This window comes from Engystomops pustulosus, chromosome 4, assembly GCF_040894005.1.
Source record: "Engystomops pustulosus chromosome 4, aEngPut4.maternal, whole genome shotgun sequence".
Taxonomy (NCBI): Eukaryota; Metazoa; Chordata; class Amphibia; order Anura; family Leptodactylidae; genus Engystomops; species Engystomops pustulosus.
In genome coordinates, this window is record NC_092414.1 from 222,611,519 (window position 1) to 222,635,354 (window position 23,836).

The window sequence follows — 23,836 nt, forward strand, 5'->3', positions numbered from 1 at the left end:
GGTGTGAATGTTACTTTGTCAGGTGCATGAGACAATTGGGTCTTGGAACTGGGTTAGGGAAATTGGGGTTTTAGCTTCCACCAACTCTTTGATCAGCACATTGATACAAGACTGATCTACTCTGTTCCCGTGTAGGGACACAGTATCATAAGAGTATTAACTACCCAATAATCCACTTGGATAATATGGTGGGCAAACCCCATTGATCTCCAGAAGGTGCAAATTAACCCCCCTGGACACATCTCCCTAACAGTCCAAAGTTACATTTAACCCACCACTATAAGTCTCACCTGAGGCGTACAACTCACACCCACCATTGCAACCTGCCCCATTGACACATATGTAATACAATTATTACCTAGTCTGGCCATTCCGGAGACCAGGACTGGGATATTTATATACCTGGCATTTAGACAACTCTGTGTTTTCAGCTTTAGTTCTATGTTCAATGTACATTTAATTTGAATACCAATAAAGGTTAAGTTTTAATTCCTGGTTATGATGCCTTAGGGCTAGTTAGCCCCCTTTTGTAAAACTTACCAAGTGGAAATTTCCCATTTTTCTCTTTGTTTGGACCCCAGCAACAGGGAAAGCCACAGAGTGGCACAATGATATAGCGTGAAGGTGGCATCAGAAGCAGCAGGTGCCTGCAGAGTGGCACAATGATATAGTGTGAAGGTGGCATCAGAAGCAGCAGAAGCCTGCAGAGTGGCACAATGATATAGTGCGTTGGTGGCATCAGTAGCAGCGGCAGCAGCAGGAGCCCACAGAGTGGCACAATGATATAGTGTGAAGGTGGCATCAGAAGCAGCAGGAGCAGAGTGGCACAACGATATAGTGTGAAGGTGGCATCAGTAGCAGCAGCAGGAGCCTGCAGAGTGGCACAATGATATAGTGTGAAGGTGGCATCAGTAGCAGCAGCAGCAGGAGGAACCCACAGAGTGGCACAATGATATAGTGTGTTGGTGGCATCAGAAGCAGCAGGAGCCCGCAGAGTGGCACAATGATATAGTGTGAAGGTGGCATCAGAAGCAGCAAAAGTGGCAGAATGGCACAATTATATAGTGTGAAGGCGACATCAGCAGTAGCAGCAGGAGCCCGCAGAGTGGCACAATGATATAGTGTGAAGGTGGCATCAGTAGCAGCAGCAGGAGGAGGAGCCCGCAGAGTGGCACAATCATATAGTGTGAAGGTGGCATCAGAAGCAGCAGAAGCAGCAGGAGCCCGCAGAGTGGCACAATGATATAGTGTGAAGGCGGCATCAGAAGCAGCAGCAGAAGGAGCCCGCAGAGTGGCAAAATGATATAGTGTGAAGGTGGCATCAGAAGTAGCAGGAGCCTGCAGAGTGGCACCATGATATATTGTGGAGGTGGCGGACAATTCTAGTCCCTGGTAAAGATGGTAGGAGGCAGATGGTGCAACTATCAGCAGATGTGTGGCATCAGGCGGATGGAAGCATCAGAATAGTAGCTGAGGCAGGTAGTTAGAACCCCGACTCATTTCTCAACGTTTGGAGGAGGTGTCATGGCTGATCTAATCTGATGCATTAGGCATTGGTGAGTTCAAATCCTGGCCAATCCAAGCCTGATTCATCTTGACAAAGGTCAGTCTCTCCACATTACGGGTGGACAGGCAGGTTCTCCTGGGGGTAACGATGGCCCCCGCTGCACTGAACACCTGCTCTGATGCCACACTACTGGCCGTGCAGGACAGCTTCTCCACTGCAAACTCCGCAGGTTGCGGCCACGCATCAAGTTTGGCTGCCAGACCTGACAGAGGATGGACAATGGCGCACATAGGCAGCGACCAACTGTGTGCTCTGTATTTCTCTATAGTATGCCAGTTGTTCCTTCCTCTCAGCAGCAGGAAAAAAGTCACGCATTTTGGACTTAGCGAGGGTACAAGAGGGTGGAGAGCCAAAAGTCATCCCTATGCCAGATGTTGACTATTCGGCTGTCACAAGTTAGGCAAAGCAGCATGTTGCGGGCCATCTGCACAAGTGTCTCTGCGGGACACCACACTCGGCTCCTCTGGTGTCTTTACAAAAAACTGCCACACTGCTGAGGTGGTAATTTTACCGCCAACACTCTGCACTGAGCGACTACTACCGCCGCTGCCTCGCTGAGCAGTGTAATTTCAGTGCAAATCACTGTATAAACTATGTGGATTTCACACGTAAATCTGGCTGTAAACTAGAGCCCCCAAAAGGTATTGATTGCAATGTGTATTATACAGATAACCCACAACTGACAGCTCACTACTGCAGATGCATGAATGTCAAACAGATTTCTTCCTATTCGATTTTGGGGTATACAGATCCCCCTTAGAGAACAGCGAGGGATTGCAGCAAGAATCGCACAGTACAATAACAGCAGCTGGACGCTACAACGTGAAGTGTGAAGTGCTGAGATAGAAAATGGCTGGATTTTATAGGGCTGTGTGACATCACATAAGCCTGACGGTCACTGATTGGCTTACAGGTCTGCAGATGTCATCGGGGGTGTTCCTTTCTCCTTTCCAGAGTTCTCTGCCCCATGTAACACGTTGTTCTCGCGCCCATTTAGCAGAAACATGAGGGGAAAAAAAACAACTTTGTTCCCGCGGTTCAGCGTAAACTTCGTCTTCGTGACGAATCAAATTTTTCCTGAAATTCTAACCGAAGTTAGAATCATTAGAATCGATTCGCCCATCTCTAATCACCATCTTTAATATGCATAGCTGTTTTATTTTTCGGCGGACAAATCTGGTTAATAGCTTATTTTTTGTGAGAAGCATTGTTCTTTTTTGTGGTTTTATTTTAAATTGCTTAACTTTTTTATCACTTTTAAGGTTATCATTTTTTAAAGGTTATTAGTTAAAAATGATCTTTTATTCTGAGAGTTTTTATGGTTCACTTTGTGGGTCTAATAATTATTCTAAATTAATAAGGAAATTGTCACAAACGCATCATTAACAAATATGTGGGGGTTTTGGGGATTTTATAGAATTTTTCTGAAAAAAAAATAATTTGGAGAAAATCTTGTTCATTTTAGCATCACCATCTTTTCATATGCATAACTTTTTTATTTTTCGGCTGACAAATCTGGTTAAGGGCTTACCGTATATACTCGAGTATAAGCCGACCCGAGTATAAGCCGAGACCCCTCATTTTACCACCAAAAACTGGGAAAACCTATTGACTCGAGTATAAGCCGAGGGTGTAGTATACAGCCAGTCTCCGTGTAGTATACAGCCAGTCTCCGTGTAGTATACAGCCAGTCCCAATGTAGTATACAGCCAGTCCCAATGTAGTATACAGCCAGTCCCAATGTAGTATACAGCCTGCCCCAATGTAGTATACAGCCTGCCCCCATAGAGTATACAGCCTGCCCCCATAGAGTATACAGCCTGCCCCCTGCCAAGCGAATAAAAAAATAAAAAACGTAATACTCACCCTCCGGTGTCCCGATCTTCAGCGCGAGGCTCCCGATCCTCGACGCGGTACCAGGCGGCGACGGTGGCTCCTCTTCTCTCTTCTGTAGCCGGCAGATCACGTCCATGTGATCTCCCGGCAGGCGCGCACTAGGATACCGCGGTGTCGCGGCTGATGACGTCATCAGCCGCGACACCGCTGCATCTTATTGTGCGCCCGCCGGCAGATCACATGGACGCGATCTGCCGGCTACAGAAGAGAGAAGAGGACCCGCCGCCGCCTGGTACCGTGCCGAGGATCGGGAGCCTCGCGCTGAAGATCGGGACCCGCGCTGAAGATCGGGACACCGGAGGGTGAGTATTACGGTTTTTATTTTTTTCTTGACTCGTGTATAAGCCGAAGTGAAGTTTTTCAGCACATTTTTTGTGATGAAAAACTCGGCTTATACACGAGTATATACGGTATTTTTTGCAGGAAGCATTGTTCTTTTTAGTGGTCTTATTTTAAGATGCATATCTTTTTTATCCCTTTTTAGAATTTTTTTAGATTTTTTTAAAGGTATTAATTAAAAATTATCTATTTCAGAAGGTTTTTTGCATTTTTTTTCAGCATTTCCGTGCCGGTCCACCAAAGATTCTGTTTTATTATGCAGATTGTTATGGATGTGACAATACCAAATACGTGGGGATTTTTTGTGTGTTTGTATTTTTTATACTTTATTGAGTATTTTATGGGAAAGTGACTTATATTTTTATGTATTTATTTTTTTTATACTAATGTTGAAACTTAACTGTTTTTAACTTTCTTTTACTTGTACAAACTTGAACTTGAACCAGCAATGCTCTGATGCTCCAATCACTGGTTCAAGTCCAATACACTGCTCTACAATACATACTCATTGTATGACAGCATAAACTGTCTGAGCATGCAGACCTATGCGCGGACAGTTTACAGTCAGACCCGAAAGGGTTCTGACTGCCGGGAAGATCGGGAAGCCCTGGCGCAACCCAGAAGAGGATACCCCGGTAAGCAGCACAGGGGAGCCGATCCATAGGGGGAATCCCACTGAACTTGGCTACTTCAATGCTAGATATGCTACCTGATACAGCTCCATTCATTCAGATGTACAATTTTTGTGATTAATGTGGGTCCCACCACAGCAATTGACAGAATATACCTATTAGAAAATGTAAAGATACAGATCATTTACGTGTCTGAAGAAGAATCGTTAGTCATTATTTATTTCACTTAAACAAAATTCTCAAGAAGATTAAGGGTTACAGTTTTTGGACTCTCCATACCATTTGTATTTCGAACAATGAGACATCCTGCAGTACATAATATCTTTATCTAAAGCAAATGACAAAATCTAATACCAATCCAGTTAGCTATGTGACAGGTTTACTCATCAGAACCGCGCTGTGTCTACTGTTGACCTCCCCACAGCGCATAGTTTCTTCATCACAGATCTCATCTCTTGGTTCTCAGGCAGTATATTATTGGGTTAAACAAGGGAGTTACTACAATGTACAGAAATGCAATAAATTTGTTTAAGGTCAAGGTATCTCCATTAGCTGGAACCATGTAGATGGTGACTAAGGTTCCATAGTACATGGTGACCACAGTCAGGTGGGAGCTGCACGTGGAGAAGGTTTTCTTCCTTCCTTTTGCAGAGGAGATGCCAAGAATTGTTATAAAAACATAGATATAACTTATAATAACGAGAATAAATGGTATAACAATAAGAAAAACTGCAACAATCAGGATCACTAACTGAAAAGTAGCCTTGTGAGAGCAGGTGAGCTCAACAAATGGAGCGAGATCACAGAAAAAATGGTTTATCACGTAGGGGCCACAGAAATGAAGTTGACAAAGAAAATTAAGAGTGATCTGAGTCACTAGGAAGCCGAAGACCCAACAGTAGATGACCAAGAAATTCTGAAGCCTAGTGTCCATGATGGGTCTGTAGTGAAGAGGGTCACAAATAGCCAAGTATCGGTCATAGGACATGACTGTGAGCAGGTGACATTCTGTGCTCCCTATGGCACAATACAGATAAGCCTGGAGAATGCAGCTCCTGACGGAGATTAAGGCTCCTTCAAGCCATATAACACGCAGCATGTTAGGAACAACAACCGTCAGGAACATTAATTCAACCAATGATAACTGCTGGAGGAAGAAGTACATGGGGGAGTGGAGCTGAGGCTTTAAGGTCACCAACACCAGGACCAAAGTGTTTATTATGAGCGTCATTGTGTAAATCACAAGTATCACAGAAAATAAAATAATGGCTCGAAAACCAACAACATCTGGGAATCCTAAGAGGAGGAATTCACTGACTGTCCGGTTACCCATAATCCAGATTTGACTCATTTTTTAACTATAAGACACATCCAGTCTTAGTCCAAAGCAGTCCTGTAAGATGGTAGAACTTTGTTATTATTATTCCAATCTTTGTGATTTTCAGGTCCTTGACATTGTCACCATTGTTTTTAGGATCAAATATATGCATAATTACCGATCACTTATCACGGTTAATGGTGGATATTGATTTCTCTTAGCTTTTTATATGTTATTGAACGCCATGAGAATTGGTTGTTTTCGTAAAATCAACAAGTCAACTGGGAAAGAGAAGTGTCAGTGCACTCCCAATGCAATTAAACAAACAAAATGTAATAAACCGAGATAAATATACTAAAAGGAACCACATGAGTTTTTTATGTTAGAACGTAAAAATCAATTCAAATAAATATTTTATAAATACAGTTTTTTAAAAATGTAAACTCTAATATTTTAAAAATTTACCAATGTTTCTTTATATGTTTAGATGAACAGAAAAGGTTGAAATTCGTGTTCGATGGGTTTGTCTTATTTTCACAACAAAATTTGGTTCGGGACATGGACTTTGTGCATAACTGTGTGCAAAAAAACAAACCTAAATGATGTCAATGGGGAGAAGGATTTTACCATCCTAAAATGGCTGTGTAAGGGGTAACTTAAAATAATGACATGACATAAAATAAACAAAGAACAAATAATTTAAAAAAAAAATAATTAAAAATATATACTCTCTATTAATACTAATATAAAGGATATCCTCTCTGTGATAAAACAAAAAGCATTGGAAAATACCAGACACCCTTCCTCTCGCTGCCGTTACAATTCTGGTCCAGGAACCCACTCTGTGTGCCTTGTATGGACTGGCCTAGTACCTGTTCCCTCTCCTCTTCTTCATCTGTCACCATTTCACCCTCCATCATGGCCTGAAGACCTTTTTTTCAAGCAGTTGATAGATGAGAATGGCAGAGCTGATGATGGCACAATTAGCACTGACCATATTTGTGGCATATTGGAAGCTTTACTTTGACTCATCTGGGTGTTCTAGAGTTGAAATTGCCCAATTTCCTACTGCTGCTGACACGCCCTTTAAGCATATGTAAATTCTACCTGGTTGTTATATCCTATATGAGGTGGTGGGTGGACAGGTGAAAGTTCCTCTGCAGTGCCGATAAGCGAACAGTGGCAGAGTGTGAACAATCACAGTGCAAACACTTGGCACACACTTTCAGCAGCAGATCTGGTAGTTCTGTATATTTGGCAAAGAACCTTTGCCCCACCAAGTTGAGTACATGCACAATACATGAGACATGTGTAAACTTGGCTCCAATCCAAGGCTACTACAAGGTTATGGCAATTGCTGCCCACCATCTTGCGGGGCTTGAGGTTCATTTTGGTATTTTGGTACTTTGGCTAATTTACTTTTACTGAGACGTGAGTTATTTTCTTGTTGTTTGATGTTGTAGTTATATGTGCAATTGATTCTTTTAACTGCATCATTTTCGGTATAAAAAACATATTGATTAACGTTTATTAATTTCACAATATAAAAGCATAGAAGATCCGCTCTGGTTTTGACAATATTTTCCATTGGTACCTTCTATGAAACAATATATCTCTAATTCTTTCAAAGAAGTGTAGTTTTCCTTTTTTATTCACAATAGTTTTATTTAGTCTGGTTGTACAGTAAAACCTCTTTGAAAAGTAAAAGAGTTATATTTTCCTTTGATGTATTTGTAAATCCATAATATTTGGGTAAAATAAAAAAAAACACCTTTCTATGTTTGGATATAATATTAATAATGAGTAATAAATATGTTGGTTATTGTGTTGATGACCATCAAGCATCAGCTCTACTCTCCTATGTATTTCTTTCTCCTGCAATTATCATTAGTTGAATTCATGTTCCTGACTTTGAATGTTCCTTACATGCTGCATGTTATTTGGCTGGAAGGAGCTACCATTAATGAATAAATAATGAAATTTGGCAAAAATTGAGAAAAATTGTTTATTTTCAATCTTCTAAATTCTGTACATTTGATGCAGATAGTCATAGCACCCAAATGACTTCATTACTTACATTCCCTAAATGTCTGCTTTATGTTAGATGTTTTTTTAAGATTCCACATATTTTACTAGAATGTTATGAGGCTCAGAATTTGGTGCCATTTTTCTTATTTGGAAAATCACCAAAACCTGTATTTAGATGGACCTGCTCAACTTTTAATTGACTGTGAGAGGCCCAAATAATAGCTAGACTCATAAATTACGCCATTATGGAAACTACACCCCTCAATGTATGAAAAAGCACTTTTAAGAAATTTGTTAACCCTTAAGGTGTTTTATAGGGGATAAAACAAAACAGAGGTGCAGTCTACAATGTGTAATATTTTTTCACAATACACTCATTTTGGGTGGAAAATTAAGATTTGCAATTGATTACATGAAAAAAGGCTCCACAAAGAGTGATGATTTCTCCTGAGTGCCGATCCCCCTTATATAGTGGCCTCCTGCTGTGTGGGCGCACGGCCGGGCATAGAATGGTAGGAGCCATCCAGATCAGATTTGCATTGTCACATTGTACAGGCTAATTTTTTTCTTTTTTTAATGTGGACCTATAGGGGCTTATATTTTATGCCACATGAGATGCACGTTTCTGGAATGGTATAGCTCTAATTCTTTCAAAGAAGTGAAGTTTTCTTTTTTTATTCACAATCTTTAGTTTTATTTAGTGTGGTTGTACAGTAAAACCTCTTTGGAAAGTAAAAAGTTTCATTTTCCTTTGATGTATTTGTAAATCCATAATATTTGGGGATAATTACAAAACACCTTTCTATGTTTGGATATAATATTAATAATGAATAATAAATATGTTGGTTTATGTGTTGGTGACCATCAAGCATCAGCTCTACTCTCCTATGTATTTCTTTCTCCTGCAATTATCATTAGTTGAATCCATGTTCCTGACTTTGAATGTTCCTCACATGCTGCATGTTATTTGGCTGGAAGGAGCTACCATTTCTATTAAAAGGATGCATAACTCAGACTTACCTGTATTGTGCCATTGGGTTCACTGAATGTCATCTTCTCAAAGTTATTTCCTATGACAGATACTTGGCTACTTGTAAGTCTATAAAGATTATGAACACAAAGGTTCAGCGCCTCTTGGTCATCTATCGTTGGTTTTGTGGCTTCCTCCTGACCCAAGTCACTATTAAGTTTCTATCTCGGCTTCAGTAAGGTGGTCCCTATATGATAAACCATTTTTAGTGGAACTTACCTGTTCTAAGTTAGTCTTACAGTTGTAGATTATGATTAGAGATGAGCGAGCATACTCGTCCGAGCTTGATGCTCGTTCGTGTATTAGCGTACTCGAAACGGCTTGTTGATTGGACGAGTATTTCGCCTGCTCGAGAACGAGCTTTCCAAGAATCATTTAAGTGAAGACCACAGTGAAGAACACAGTGAACACAGTGAAGAACACATTGCAGATGTTTCCATACATCTGCTAACTTATCAGAAGACACGAGTGAAGAACCGTGTTCTTCACAATAGTATGTGAAGAACAATATGTGTGAAGAACACATTGCAGATGCTTAACACGGGTCATTCTCCTATTTGATGTTCCACGAATATTCCATTGAATAAAAAAAACGAAGAAACACGACTGACTTCCTTATTTCTCAATAAAATGAAACATTTTATTGGTCCCCTTGAAAAATGCTTGAGTCTCCCATTTCAATGGGGTTCGTTATTCGATACGAGCACTCGAGCATCGGGAAAAGTTCGACTCGAGTAACGACCACTCGAGCATTTTAGTGCTCGTTCATCTCTAATTATGATCTTTTCCATGTCTGTCATTGCCATTTATATATGTGTGCACGTGTATATATATGGGGGAGATTTTTTATACGCCAGCTCCCCTGCGCTGACCTATGATGGTTGCCACGCCCCCATGGATATATCAAAAGGATTATCAGTATCTACTACCTCAGATTCATCTGTTGAAAGATGCAGGTAGCAGGATGTTGTCTCAGAGGCTGAAAATGCCGAGCAATGGAGCTTTGCTGTGGCATCCATTTAGAAAGAGGCGTCCAAAAATACCCGCAGGCAGGTTATCTAATGATCGGCCCTCTCAACGTGATAGTACTCAAAATATATCTTCTCCAGACAGGAGGAAGATGGTGAATGCCGGCTCAGAAACTGTGGTACAGAGAAGTTCAAATTTGAATAAAATGTTATTTTCTTTTCAATGTGTCAAATGATACTATCCCTGTAATCGAGCTAACGTTTAACCCCTTCAGGACTCCGCCTATTTTTGCCTCTAGGACCGATTTTTCAAATCTGCCCTGTGTCACTATAAGTGGTTATAGCTTTGGAACGCTAGGAGATGTCCAGGGGATTTTGAGATTCTTTCCTCTTGACACATTGTACTTCAAATTAGTCTAAAAATCTGGATGATATCTTTTGTGTTTAGTTATGAAAAAAATGAAATTTGGAAAAAATTGAGAAAAATTGTTTATTTCCAATCTTCTAAATTCTGTACATTTGATGCAGATAGTAATAGCGACCAAATAACTTCACAACTTACATTCCCTAAACGTCTGCTTTATGTTGGATGTTTTTTTAAGACTTCACGTATTTTACTAGAATGTTGTGAGGCTTAAAATTTGGGGCCATTTTTCTTCACCAAGAAATCACCAAAACCCGTATTTATAGGGACCTGCTCAACTTTTAATTGACTGTGAGAGACCTAAATAATAGCGAGACTCATAAATTACCCCATTGTGGAAACTACACCCCTCAACGTATGAAGAAGCACTTTTAAGAAGTTTGTTAACCCTAAAGGTGTTTTATAAGGGATAAAACAAAATGGAGATGCAGTCTACAAAGTGTAATATTTTTTCACAATACACTCATTTTGGGTGGAAAATTAACATTTGCAACGGATTAAATGAAAAAAGGCTCCACAAAGTGTGATGATTTCTCTTGAGTGCCGATCCCCCTTATATAGTGGCCTCCTGCATTGTACAGGCTAATTTTTTTTCTTTTTTTAATGTGGACCTATAGGGGCTTATATTTTTTGCCACATGAGATGCATGTTTCTGGAAATTAATTTTGGGGCATCCATAGCTAAACTTTTGGCCGTTTACCATACCATAAAAATAGTATATTATTTTTATTCTATGGGTTGCTGAGATTACAAAAATAGCTCATTCATAGAGATTTTTTAATTTTTTTCCCATTTTAACTGAAAAAAAGTATTTTGTCTAAAATGTTAATTTTAGCATCACCGTCTTTCATGTGCATAGCTGTTTTATTTTTCAGCGGACGAATCTGGTTAATAGCTTATTTTTTTGTGAGAAGCATTGTTCTTTTATTCGGAGAGTTTTGTCCCAGAAACATCAATACCAAATTCATTTTACTGAATAAAAACTAATTTGGAGAAAATCTTGTTCATTTTAGCTTTACCATTTTTTTATATGCATAACTTTTTTATTTTTCCGCTGACAAATCTGGTTAAGGGCTTATTTTTTGCAAGAAGCATGGTTCTTTTTATTGGTCTTATTTTAAGATGCATGACTTTTTTTTATCCCTTTTTAGAGCACTCTTTTTAAAGGTATTAATTAAAAATGATTGTTCTGAAAGTTTTTTTGGGTTTTTTTTTCAGCATTTATCGTGCTGGTCCAGTAAAGATTCTGCAATACCAAATACGTGGGGATTTTTTGTGTGTTTTTTATACTTTATTGAGTGTTTTAATGGGAAAGTGACATTTTAGGGACTTATATTTTTATGTATTTATTTTTTATTTATACTAATAATGAAACTTTACTGTTTTTAATTTTTTTTTACTTATACAAACTTGAACTTGATCCTGCAATGCTCTGATGCTCTGATCACTGGTTCAAGCCCAATACACTGCTCTACAATACTTACTCATTGTAGAACAGTGTAAACTGTCTGAGCATGCAGACCTATGTGCAAACAGTTTACAGCCAGACCCAGAAGGGTTCTGACTGCCGGGGCCACACAGAGGAGGATTGTATACCCCAGTAAGCGGCACCGGGGAGCCGGATCTATAGGGGGAAGATCCTGTAAGGGATTAACACTTGCAATAAGAGCCGGCTATGATCACTGGTGTTACAGCTCAGTGTCAGTAATATACTTTCCCATGAATTCATCAGAAGCAACAACCCTCTGCAAAACAGTAGCTTGAAGTTTCTGAGATATGTTTGGTACCAGGACCCAGATTGGGTTTGGCTGAACTCAGCCAGACCGAAATTTTATCGGGTCGGCTTGTCGCCTACCAGACCTTTCCTACCTACCAACTCAAAAGCACCCTGTCCAGTGGTCAACAACTGGGCTACATTTCCTGCCTAATTCTAGGTGATATCAATAGAGGAGAAAAAATAAAAACAAATAAACAAGAAAAGTCAACAGAGAAGAGAAGAACAAGGTACCAAATCAAAAAAGCAATAACCAGAAAGAAAGACCAAGGGTCAGAAAATATCAGATATGAACTATAACAAGTGCTGAGGATTGATTCCCAAGACCTTTTATGTGACATCAGAATCCTGGTTCCAAAACCGATAGGAGAAGGATTCTGTCCATCACAGCAGGTTAACGGTTACTGAACCAAAAAGTAGACTACAGGGTGTGGTGCACAATCAATCACTAGTGAAAACAGAACAATGTTATACGCACATCCTGAGCCACTTCTTATTGACTGAGGATGATGACGGCACAGATATTAACTGTGATAGATTTCATAATTTATTGAAGTAATATATTTTTTTGGGAACTGATGGAAATGGCTTCTGTTTAGCATCAGTGTTTCATTCCCAATTTCTACTTCCATAATAGAAAACATGTCATGATGTGCCGGGATCCCCGGTGACTGATAATGGTTAGTGTCTCTTGCTAATAAGTTTCTTGATGATAATTTCCAGGGGATGTGATTAGTTCCTAGTTACAAAACATTCATTTGTCTTTGCTCCCATGATAATATGAAGCCTTTGCCTCCCCCTATATAAGATTATATAAATAGTTCTCACAGGGAATCCTCATGTTATATCATGGATACGGATGAAATCTGATACAAGTTAAAATCGTAAATCCCAATGATTCTGGAGAAAATCCACAATTAATGCAAACACAATGGTGGACAACAAGGTAACGTTATCAGTGGAGTCTTGTTGCACCGAGAAACATCAACATATTTTTTCCCAGTTTTTCATAGTTTTTTTTCCTTTCTTTTATTTTCTTGCCTCTTGTTGCTCATTAATTGCTCTCATATTCTGTGGCGTTGTGTAGCCTTTAACAATACTTACATCGGGCGTTTCTGCAGCCTGCAAGTAGGCAGCCAGATAAGTTCCTTGCACATCCCGGGAGTTGGAAGGTATTTTATCTATGCAGATGTTGCTCAGGGTCATATTAACCCCAGTGACCCTCAGTGCTGCAAGACAAGAGATCCAACCACTGACCTACTGTAATGTCCACTGCAGGGCACGACGCAGAGGTGGCGAGGACATAATCAGAGACTCTCTATATTGTTTGAACACAATTTTTTGGGGACCGAACTAAGCAATAAATGTTATAAATCGCTAGACAGATGAACAACAACTATATGAAAAATGTACAAAAAACCATATGTTAAGTAGCAAAAAAGTAAACCGGACAAAAAGACATAAAAACAATTAAAAAAGGGAAAACAGCCAAACTGTTGCCCTATGACAAGAAAATGCAGGAGAGACAAGGGCACCTGGTAGTGCCGATGTCCTCCTATAGAGCCTGGTTGCAAGCACTGTCCTGTAATTCTAAAAGTCTGACCCATGAGGAAGCCGGAGTTTGCGGCAATATGCGTGGGGCACGGTGAGCCTGGGTTCCAGTCACTGTGCTTTGATAATTAAATGTAGCGATAGACAAAGATCCGTGGGGTGAAATAGACTGATGATTGGTCTAGGACTAGAGGATCTCCATACCTCATAGAAACGCATCGATGAATAGTGTCCACTAATACACCATAAGCAATATACAATGTACAATATTTACAGTTCAATTGAATTAGTCATCGTTCTTTTATAAACAGAGACGTATACTCACAAGACCGCTACGGGCAGCAATGTGAACTGCATGATGTAACGTTTCGGGGAAGATGCCCCCTACTTCAGACATGTCGTCATGTGGTTCACATTGCTGCCCGCGGCGGTCTTGTGAGTATACGTCTCTGCCCGAGGTCTGAAAACAGAGTAAGTGTCTATACTATACTGAATTGTCTACACTTACTATGCGAGAAGGAAATATGTTGTTATAGTGACACCCTCAGATAAATAATAACAAGCCATTATTATTGGTAATACAAGAAAATGAAGATTATTGCACTTATATTACCGTTTACAAAAGTATGATGGCTGCAATTGAACTGTAAATATTGTACATTTAATAAATTTGAAGATGATCTTGCTTATGGTCTATCATTTGATAATTATACACACAGAATAGGATTCATTATTTTCATGACCTAGTTTCAAGTTTTAGTCTGCCTATAACATTTATGCTTGTGGGCTGTAGGGGGCCTATAGGAGCTTCTGCTTCTGTTCCATCTAATGCCACTTGTTGTATAGTGCATTTCACATCAGTCCATTTTACCTACTCTATATGCACATGCCTGTATTTTTGGTATTTGATTTTTGGATTAAAGGACAGTGCTTGCAACCAGGATCTATAGGAGGACATCGTCATTATCATCGGCATCATCAACGGCATTATCACTGTTTCTTGATAACCGTCTAACATATGTAAAATAAAAAGCTTACACAAGACAGTCCAAGGAATATACAGTATATCATTTGACAATTTCCATAGATCTTCTTACTGGTTTTCAGTTATTACCGAGCATGGCCTGAGCAGGAACTACAAGACCTGCACAAGTAATGGCTCTATAAGAGGAGCTACGGTGGCCCTGGATCCACCATGAATTACACGACCTGCAGTGAAGATGATTTCATACAATATTATGTGTTGTACTTTACAACTTTACTACATATTGCCATCAAATGGTCTTAATAAAACCATTCAGAACTGAAAGTAACAAAAGTATATTTCCAATAAAACTAAAGTCAAGGCTGAACTTCCCTAAAGGACAGGGATAATTTGGGTAAAGCTCTGACACAAAATGATTAGGCGTCTATGATCTAAATCAAGATGTGATTGACTCTTCTTCTCCGGATGATGATGATAAGGATGATGACTATTATTATTCATACATTTACAGGAGAACCTCAGGAATAACCTGACAGCAGTGACAGAATTTCTTATATTGGGGTTCCCACATCTCGATAACTTGAAGATCCCTTTTTTCCTTCTTCTCACTGTAATCTACACCGCAACCGTAGTAGGGAATCTTCTAATCATAGCTTTGGTTTCCTCCAGTGTGAACCTCCAGTCTCCAATGTACATATTCCTCGGTCACCTCTCCATTTGTGATATTGTGATCAGCACCGATGTCACCCCCAACACATTACATATCATTCTATTTGGGAAGACAGCCATGTCTTTTCTGTCTTGTGTCACCCAGTTGTATATTTTTGGGGCATCGGTCATTATGGAGTGCTTCCTTCTGACGGTGATGTCTTACGATAGATACTTGGCCATCTGTGTCCCCCTACATTACTCTTCCATCATGCACTCCAGGCTTCCTCATTGCCTCGTTGTACTGGCGTGGTTGGTAGGTTTTGGGCAGGCATTGGTTACTCATATTTTTGTCCTTAATATGAACTTCTGTGGACCAAACATCATTGAACATTTCTTTTGTGATCTTGGCCCAGTCCTTGAGTTGTCCTGCTCTGAGACAACAGTCATCCAGATGGAGGTCTCGGTCTTCACTATTGTGACTTGCTTTCCCCAGATCGTGTTTATAGCCATCACTTATTTCTGCATCTTTCGTTCCATCATCCACATCTCCTCCGTGACTGAGAGGCAAAAAGTCTTCTCCACCTGCAGCTCCCACCTCTCGGTTGTGTGCATTTATTATGGCACCTTAACTGTATTGTATATATCACCATCGAGAGGATATTCTTTCAATATTAATAAGATCTTATCTTTAGTGAACTCTGCCCTCACTCCACTCATTAACTCCATAATCTACACCTTAAGAAATAAGGACATCAGAGCCGCTTTCTACAAAGTTCTAGTTGTCCATTTCAGGCAATGATGTGGCACTGTTTAGATTATGCTTGTATTTTTTGCCACTTTTCTTTCTTTAATTTATAATATTTTATTCTGGTCCCTAACTCAAAATGATCAGCCCCTTATATGAAATCTATTGTGTGTTTTTAACTTTATTAACTATTCACACTCATTTCATTTTCCAAAATGAGGTATCACGTCTGCTTAACGGGTTCAGTGCTACATCTGTACTTGACACAATAAATAAAAAATAACCAGGGGAAGAGACGAGAGAACAATTTGTAGATGGTACAAATCACATTTTTTAGATATCAAGTCTGACTCTTTTATGATATTATGGGGCTCATTCACTTACCCGGTCCTGTCGCGATCCAGTGGCGCGTTCTCCGACGAGTATTCCGGCTCTGCCAGGATTCACTAAGGTCATGCGCCCGATGTCCACCAGGTGTCGCTGCTGCGCCGAGGTCCGCTGGAGTTCACCTTCTTCTCCTCGGTGCATGTATGTGCTGATCTTGCAACACAATTTTTTTTTAAATTCCGCGTTTTTTCCGAATCCGTCAGGTTTTCCGACGTCCACGCCCCCCGATTTACATCGCATGCAAGCCGGCGCGGATGCGACACAATCGTCCTCTTAGTAAATGAGCCCCTATCTGTCTAATAACACTTTACAAAATGTCAGGCGGCATTCATCCTGCAGCTGAAGAAGGTTTGGGGAAATAAAATTAAAATAATAAAAATAGGTAATAGGTAAATTAAAAAAAAACAAGACCAGATTGGATATTTTTTAATAAAAGTAAAAGTGTCTGCTCTCAAAAAGCGGGGAGGGCACTGTACTGTCAAAACTTGTGTAGAATAAATCAGATCAGATCCTTGGCTTGAACCTGTGACTGGACTCGTAGACGATTACTTGCGCTTCTTTGATGCCATTTTACATCCTTATTTCTTTGGGTTGAAATTCCCAAATCAGATATTTGGAATGTGCCTGGATGATGTTGGTTTAGCCTATTTGAACAAAAAGATGATACCAGGTTGAAGGTCACCAGGACACCACAGCTTGGAGGCAGCTGTTGCCAATTGCTGCGGCAGCTTCCAACTCCCCTTCCTTGCTCCGTGACTATTTCCACCAGATTTACCCCCCTTTTTGCAATCATCTGTCCCTTTAGAGGATCTGATTGTCTGTTTGACATATCGGATTGACCTAAATGTATATTATGGAGGAAGATGTCTCAGTAACCAAAGATACATTTGACCCAAAATATATTCAATTTAGAATTTCATCTAAAAAGAAACGGGCAGCAAATATCAAAGTATCCAAAGTGGAAGGTGAATCTTCAAATAATTTTATTACACAAGCCAGAGAGATAATAACGATTATTGTGCTGTACATAAGGGAAGGCGAATCCCAATTTTCTTCTATTCCATAAACAATTGTAATCAGAGCGAAAATGCAGTGTATGTCACACTAACTGAAGTAGAAGGTGACCCCCAATATAATATAGACCAAAACAATTGTAACCAGGATCATAATGCAGTGTATGTCACACTAACTGAAGTAGAAGGTGACCCCCAATATAATATAGAAGAAAACAATTGTAACCAGGATCATAATGCAGTGTATGTCACACTAACTGAAGAATAAGATGACCCAAAAATATGTAACTTGCATAAAATTCTGAGTCAGATGCAAGATGATAGAATTCAGAAACCCAAGCAGAAGCCAAGCGGGAACATAGATCCCAAATTCATCAGCTGCAGCAGAAATGGACAACTTCTCTTGATCAATCACACCCATCATTGTCACAAATGACCCCATCATATCCCCCTCCACTAACCCTAGAGCGTTTTTGCCTATACCTGGTCACTTGTGTGGCATCAGGAATTTATAGTTTTGAGTGTTTTGGGGTTTTTCATTTCCCCTTTCAACCTCATGACGGTCTCCACTTTATAAAATCTTAATTTCTCACATTTCTAAGAAATTAGTTATTTTTATAGAGCTCATAGCTGAATATTTAATAAGGGGTTCACATGAGGGCTCACAATCTATATGACCACAAGCTTTATGGTGAGAGGAAGGAAGAAAAACTTGGCACTGCTCGATAGAAAAAACTGGAGAAATCTTATTTTATTCTGCAAGAGTAAGAGGCAATCCAAAAAGTACATGCAACGTTTCTGTCTTAGTAAATCAGACCTTCATCGGCCGCTAGAGAGAGACAGTAATTACTTAATGTAAGGCTATATACACACGGCCGTATGGGGGACATATATACGGCCGACGTATATACGCCGTACATATAGGTCCCCCATAGACGGCAATGGTCCTTTGAAGCTGTCGTAGGAGAGGCCTAATACGTTTATCAGACCTTAATTTAATACACCTATTTAGTCCTATTTATTTAGAGAAGTACTTTGTGTATTGGTGGTAATAATAGTAATTATAGTAATTTATAGGACAGCCTTAACTCCATGGTGCTCTAAAATAGAGACGAGTTCACTTACATTCACTTTCATTAAGGCGACATTCACACAGCCATTGAGGGACATCCCCCATAGGCCTGCAATGGGCCCGTACTGTTCCGTACTCGGGAAAAGATAAGACGTCCTATTTTTCCCTGTATTACGGCAGCCATGCATCTTCATGGAGAGGGGTGGGGGCAAGCAGCACTCACCCCTTCCCCCACTCTTGTGCACCGTGCTACGACATGACAGGCAGAGATTTGTGTGAATGTAGCCAGAAAGACCAGAACAAATGAAACTACAGACAAAAGAAACCTACATAGAAATAAAAAAGTGCTGGTGACCATTATAATCCTCCCAGAAGGAGGAAGGTGCTGGAGCAGAGGAGGAGGGGGCGAGGGCTATGGTAATCTTCTCTTACACTAAGACACTGAGAGGATTATCATTACACACCCCATCCCCCTCTGCTCCAGCACCTCCGCTCTGGCAGTGAAGAAGATTACAATAGTCAGATACTGGGACTGATATCTCAGCAACCATGACGGCTAAAAAGAAAATTCTCCTCAATTTTTGAAAAAGCTTCAGCACATGTGAGATGGTGAAAGGTCCTCTTTAACATTAGAGTAAATGCAAGTACAGGACTCTGGAACATTTAGGAGAAGGACCTTGTTCATGAGACCTAACAATGTATATGATTGTGGGCTCCCCCATCCAAGAGGAACCCACTTTATTTTAAGGTTCTGAACTTTAGATCTTGTACAGATTATCTCACACCGGAATTGAGATTGATATAAGGTGATTGCTGTCAGAGATCTCAGCTGAAGCCTTTGGCAGTTCTCTGGGACAGGGAATAGTAATGTTGATACCCACCACCCAGTGACCCTCATTCTCTGGGCTGCTTCGCCCACTCATTCGTAAAGTGATGTGCAAGGAGCAATAGGAGGGGGATCACAATTTCTAGAGTGTGCATCAGATATTTAGATGTTTTGTCATACACACCAGATCAATTGCCCCCATTTTATTGAAAAGCTTACTAACAGCTGTCTTAATATCTCTGTTATTCAGACTGTATATCAATGGATTTAGCAGAGGAGATACAACTGTGTAGAAGAGGGAGAGAATTTTCTTTGCTTTTACTGTATAAGGAATTAAATAGATGCTGATTATTGACCCAAAATATAAGCAGACTACAGAAAGGTGAGAGCTACAGGTGGAGAAGGTCTTCTGCCTACCAGTCACTGATGAGATATTTGCTATGGTGATGATTATGTAGATGTATGAAACCAAAATCACAAGAAAAGGACAAATTACTAAGGGCACAGCCACAACCATGCGCTCAATTTTCATGAAAAAGGTGTCAGAGCAGGAAAGTTCTACTATAGGATCAAAATCACAGAAGAAATGGTCAATGATGTTGGGGCCACAGAACCACAAACTCCTCATAGTAATTGAAAGAGTAAATACAATAGTCAACATTATCAACCAACATAAGAGAACGACTTTCTTACAAGATGTGAAGTCCATGATGGAGGTGTAGCGTAGAGGGTTACAGATGGCCTGATATCTGTCATAGGACATCACAGTCAGGAGAAGACATTCCAAAGACTCTGAAGCTGCAAAGAAATAAAACTGAGTCAAACATTCCGTAAAGGACAAAGTCCTTCCCTTATACAACACAACTCGGAGCATGTTTGGCACAATGGTAGAAGTGAGCATGATGTCTAAAGTAGAGAGTTGTGTGAGGAAGAAGTACATGGGGGAGTGGAGGGATCTGCTGGAGGACACCACCACAATGATCAGGAGGTTCCCACATATGGTCACACAATAAATATTTAACAAAAGAAGAAAGCAAATAATAGTCCAAATGTGTAAATTCTGAAATCCCAAAAGAAAAACTTCAGTCACTGTGTTGGAATTGCTGCTCTGCATATTCCGGAAGACAAAGTTCTCGAATAGAATTGAATAAAATTATTGATAATAGGTAAATAAATTGTCCCACAAAGTCTCAGGATTTCTCTTCTGTGATGCATTTGAAGTGAATATTTCTTGTTTAGTCATAATCATGAACAGAGTCTGTAAATAATACTTCCCATTGGGTTTAAGTCGGGGCATGAAGCGTCTATGTTTTTCCAGTAGTTGTTTGGGTTTTCTCCGATTTTTTCCTACATTCCAAAAACATTTTGATAGGTTAAGCATATAATGCGACCAGGGTTAGCAAATGACAACATTGGGGCAAATTTACTTACCTGGTCCTGTCGCGATCCCCGATTTGGACGGTCCAACGAAGATGAAGTCCGGCGCGATTCACGTAGCTCATGCGCCCGAGTTCCTGCATCCGTCGCTTCCCCGCCGAGGTCCGCTGGAGCTCATATGCTTCTTCCTACCGGTGCTTGTAAGTGCGTGTCTTGCGACACAATTCAAAATGTTAAATCCTGCGCGTAGTCCGAATCCGTCGTAGTCCGTGTCCGACACCCCTGATTTGTGTCGCGTGCAAGCCGCCGCCTATGCGCCAAAATCCGATGCGTGTGCCAAAATCCCCTGATTAATGCGGCGCAAAGCGGAAATCATTGGGATACCTGACGAAAATGCGCTCTGTGGACCCCCCAATGAGCCCTAATGTTTTTAGAGTGATCACTACTATGTCAGCTTAACACCCCCCAAGAAAATTAGACGTTTATGTCTGATCAAGCATTCTTTATTCCAAATGATAAAAGTGTGTAATGTGAGGACAGGGAAAAGGACAGTGATGCCTAATAATGAGCCCCACAAGCTGTCACTTGCCCCTAAGCGGTGACCAATAACTGGGCGTTGTTCCATTCCTGCACCCAGTATAAACACGTAGCAAGACAGACAAACAAAAACACAAGGGGTGGGCAATGTGAGTCACAACTAGAAGTAAAGTAGGAAATAGAATAGACAGGAGAATATTCAGGAATGTAAGCCAATATCAAATAACCAATAGAACGCAAGAAACACAAACTGAAACCATTGAGACAGCTGACCAGCAAGGGTAGATGGTGCACAGGGAGCTTAACTCAGATTTCTCAGGTGAGGGGCAGAACTGTGAAGGTGTGAAAAACGTAACCCTTACAGGTCCAAAGCAAGTGTTGCAAATTAACACCAGTCCAGTGATAGAGTGCCGTTCAGGCTGCCAACAGCAGAAGACTGCAACATAGATGATACAGCGTGTCCCTCCTGTACTTTCCGGCCAAGGACATCAGTCCAGCATCGAAACATGCTATAATTTCTTATTTTGAAATAAAGAGAGCTTCTAATTTTTTTTCCTGGTAGTTAAATGCCAAAAATATCTACATAGAAGACATATAGATATCCCAAAAACCCTTGTGTGTACAGCCATGATGAACCTTGTCACTCACTAACAGGATTAATCTATTGTAATTGTTGGTGGGGGATCGGCAGCTGAAAAACCCCTGACCACAAAAGGATGAGTTGAGTGATTCAAATCCTATCCTGAACTCCGCAGATGGCGCACCCCAATATATATATTCTATGTCATCGCTCTATAAGCTAAATAAATTAATACATTATGAAAAATCTCAGAATATTATTGTATTTCATTTGGAGACAAACATGTTAACTTGGGGGGGGGGAGATAAAACTTGGGAAGTCCTAAGTCTCTGATTCATAATCAACCTCAGAAATGATGCTTTGATGCTTTTATAAAAATAATTTAATATGCAAAACATAATGGCCCAAATATATGAAAACTGGTGGAATCTGCCTTAGTGCATTGTGCAGCGGATAATCCAATAGGGTCTCGGGCTCTTAGTAGATCCGATCTGTTTTCAGGATGTGACACAGTTGCATCTTTTCTCCTGCCACTGTAACACTATTGTGCCGAAGCGTAAAAGTATAAAATGTGGAGCAAACTAGGAACACACATCACCCTCGCCCCTCTAGATGCAGGTTACAAAAGTGTCAAAATGCAACCGCAACACAAACACCTAATAAATACATGTGCGAGCTCCAAAGACAAACGTAGACACAAAACTGGCACAAGCACCAGAAAATATTGAAGCCAATGTATATAAAAATAGCAATTAAAATTTGGGGAAAGTAAAGCAAGTACATCATGAATATTTACCTTTATGTGGAATCAATTTTATACATAAATTGAAAGTTGACGTATGATTTCATTCATGGGGAGCTCGAGCCGTCTTTGTGCAACAGAACGGAGTAGCGTCTTTGTGTAACAGAACAGAGTAGCGTCTTTGTTTAACAGGACAGAGTAGCGTCTTTGTGTAACAGAACAGAGTAGCGTCTTTGTGTAACAGAACAGAGTAGCGTCTTTGTGTAACAGAACAGAGTAGCGTCTTTGTGTAACAGGACAGAGTTGCGTCTTCGTGTAACAGGACAGAGTTGCGTCTTCGTGTAACAGGACAGAGTTGCGTCTTCGTGTAACAGGACAGAGTTGCGTCTTTGTGTAACAGGACAGAGTAGCGTCTTTGTGTAACAGGACAGAGTAGCGTCTTTTAGCTCCATCACTGTGTGTCATTTTATAGATAAACTACGTCAGCAAAGTAACACATCCATGGAGAATGTAACTGTGGTCCCTGGTGGAAAGTCTCACAGTTATAAAGAAACTTTGTTATAAAGTAAAGAGTGTAACTACTCAGTGTATACCACTACCCCCCCCCCACACACACACACACACATACACCCATCACTAACCAAGAACATCAAACTTGTCTTCCTATATAGTTATCCATATAGTGAGCCATTCATTTCAGGATATAAGAGGGAAGGTTTACTATGCAGAATACTGTGAAATTTAGGCACAATCTACACCAGAAATCAGATCTACCTCCCGTACTCCATATTAAGGAATTGGCTTATCCAAAAAGGAGATAACTAGTGAAAGAGGAGCCGGGCTTCAGATGTGCTACCAAGACACAAACTGGCACCAAATTCCAAGAGAAGTGGGTTCAGAGTTACATATAAAACATCCTTGGTGTCACAGAGAACAGATCTTTGTGCCATATGAATGCAGTATATGGGCAATTTATAATTGGCTTAAGCTTATAACACTTTTTTTTTTTTTAGAAAATGTATCTGTTATCAAAAATGTATCCAAATTTTAACCATTTCTTTTTTGTCCGCTCTTGTTCTCCTTGTATCTAAACTTTCTCATATTTGTATGAAAATTCCATCAAACCAAACTGTATCTGGATTTTCATGTTTACCCCAATTTTATGTAACATTGGCAGAAACATTGATGCAACAAATCTCTGATGTTCCATCTTGGACTGATCGGGCAGCTCTGTGCAGCGCTGCGTAATCTGTGTGCGCTATGTAAATAGTTATCATAATCATTATTATTATTATTATTATTAAGTCAACTGGTATGAACCTTTTATAACAGATATTTTCTATGAGGGTTGTTACTCACCAGATCATCGGAATACTTGTAGCAGCATTATTTAT

At 40.1% G+C, this 23,836-nt stretch overlaps 1 protein-coding gene across 1 annotated transcript; it reads right to left on the bottom strand.

Annotated features, from left to right (window-relative positions):
- Positions 1–19,360: 19,360 nt before the first annotated feature.
- Positions 19,361–20,320, bottom strand: LOC140128742 (olfactory receptor 11L1-like). The gene has a single exon (XM_072150442.1). It carries the CDS (start codon positions 20,318–20,320, stop codon positions 19,361–19,363), a length of 960 nt encoding a protein of 319 aa, XP_072006543.1.
- Positions 20,321–23,836: the final 3,516 nt, after the last annotated feature.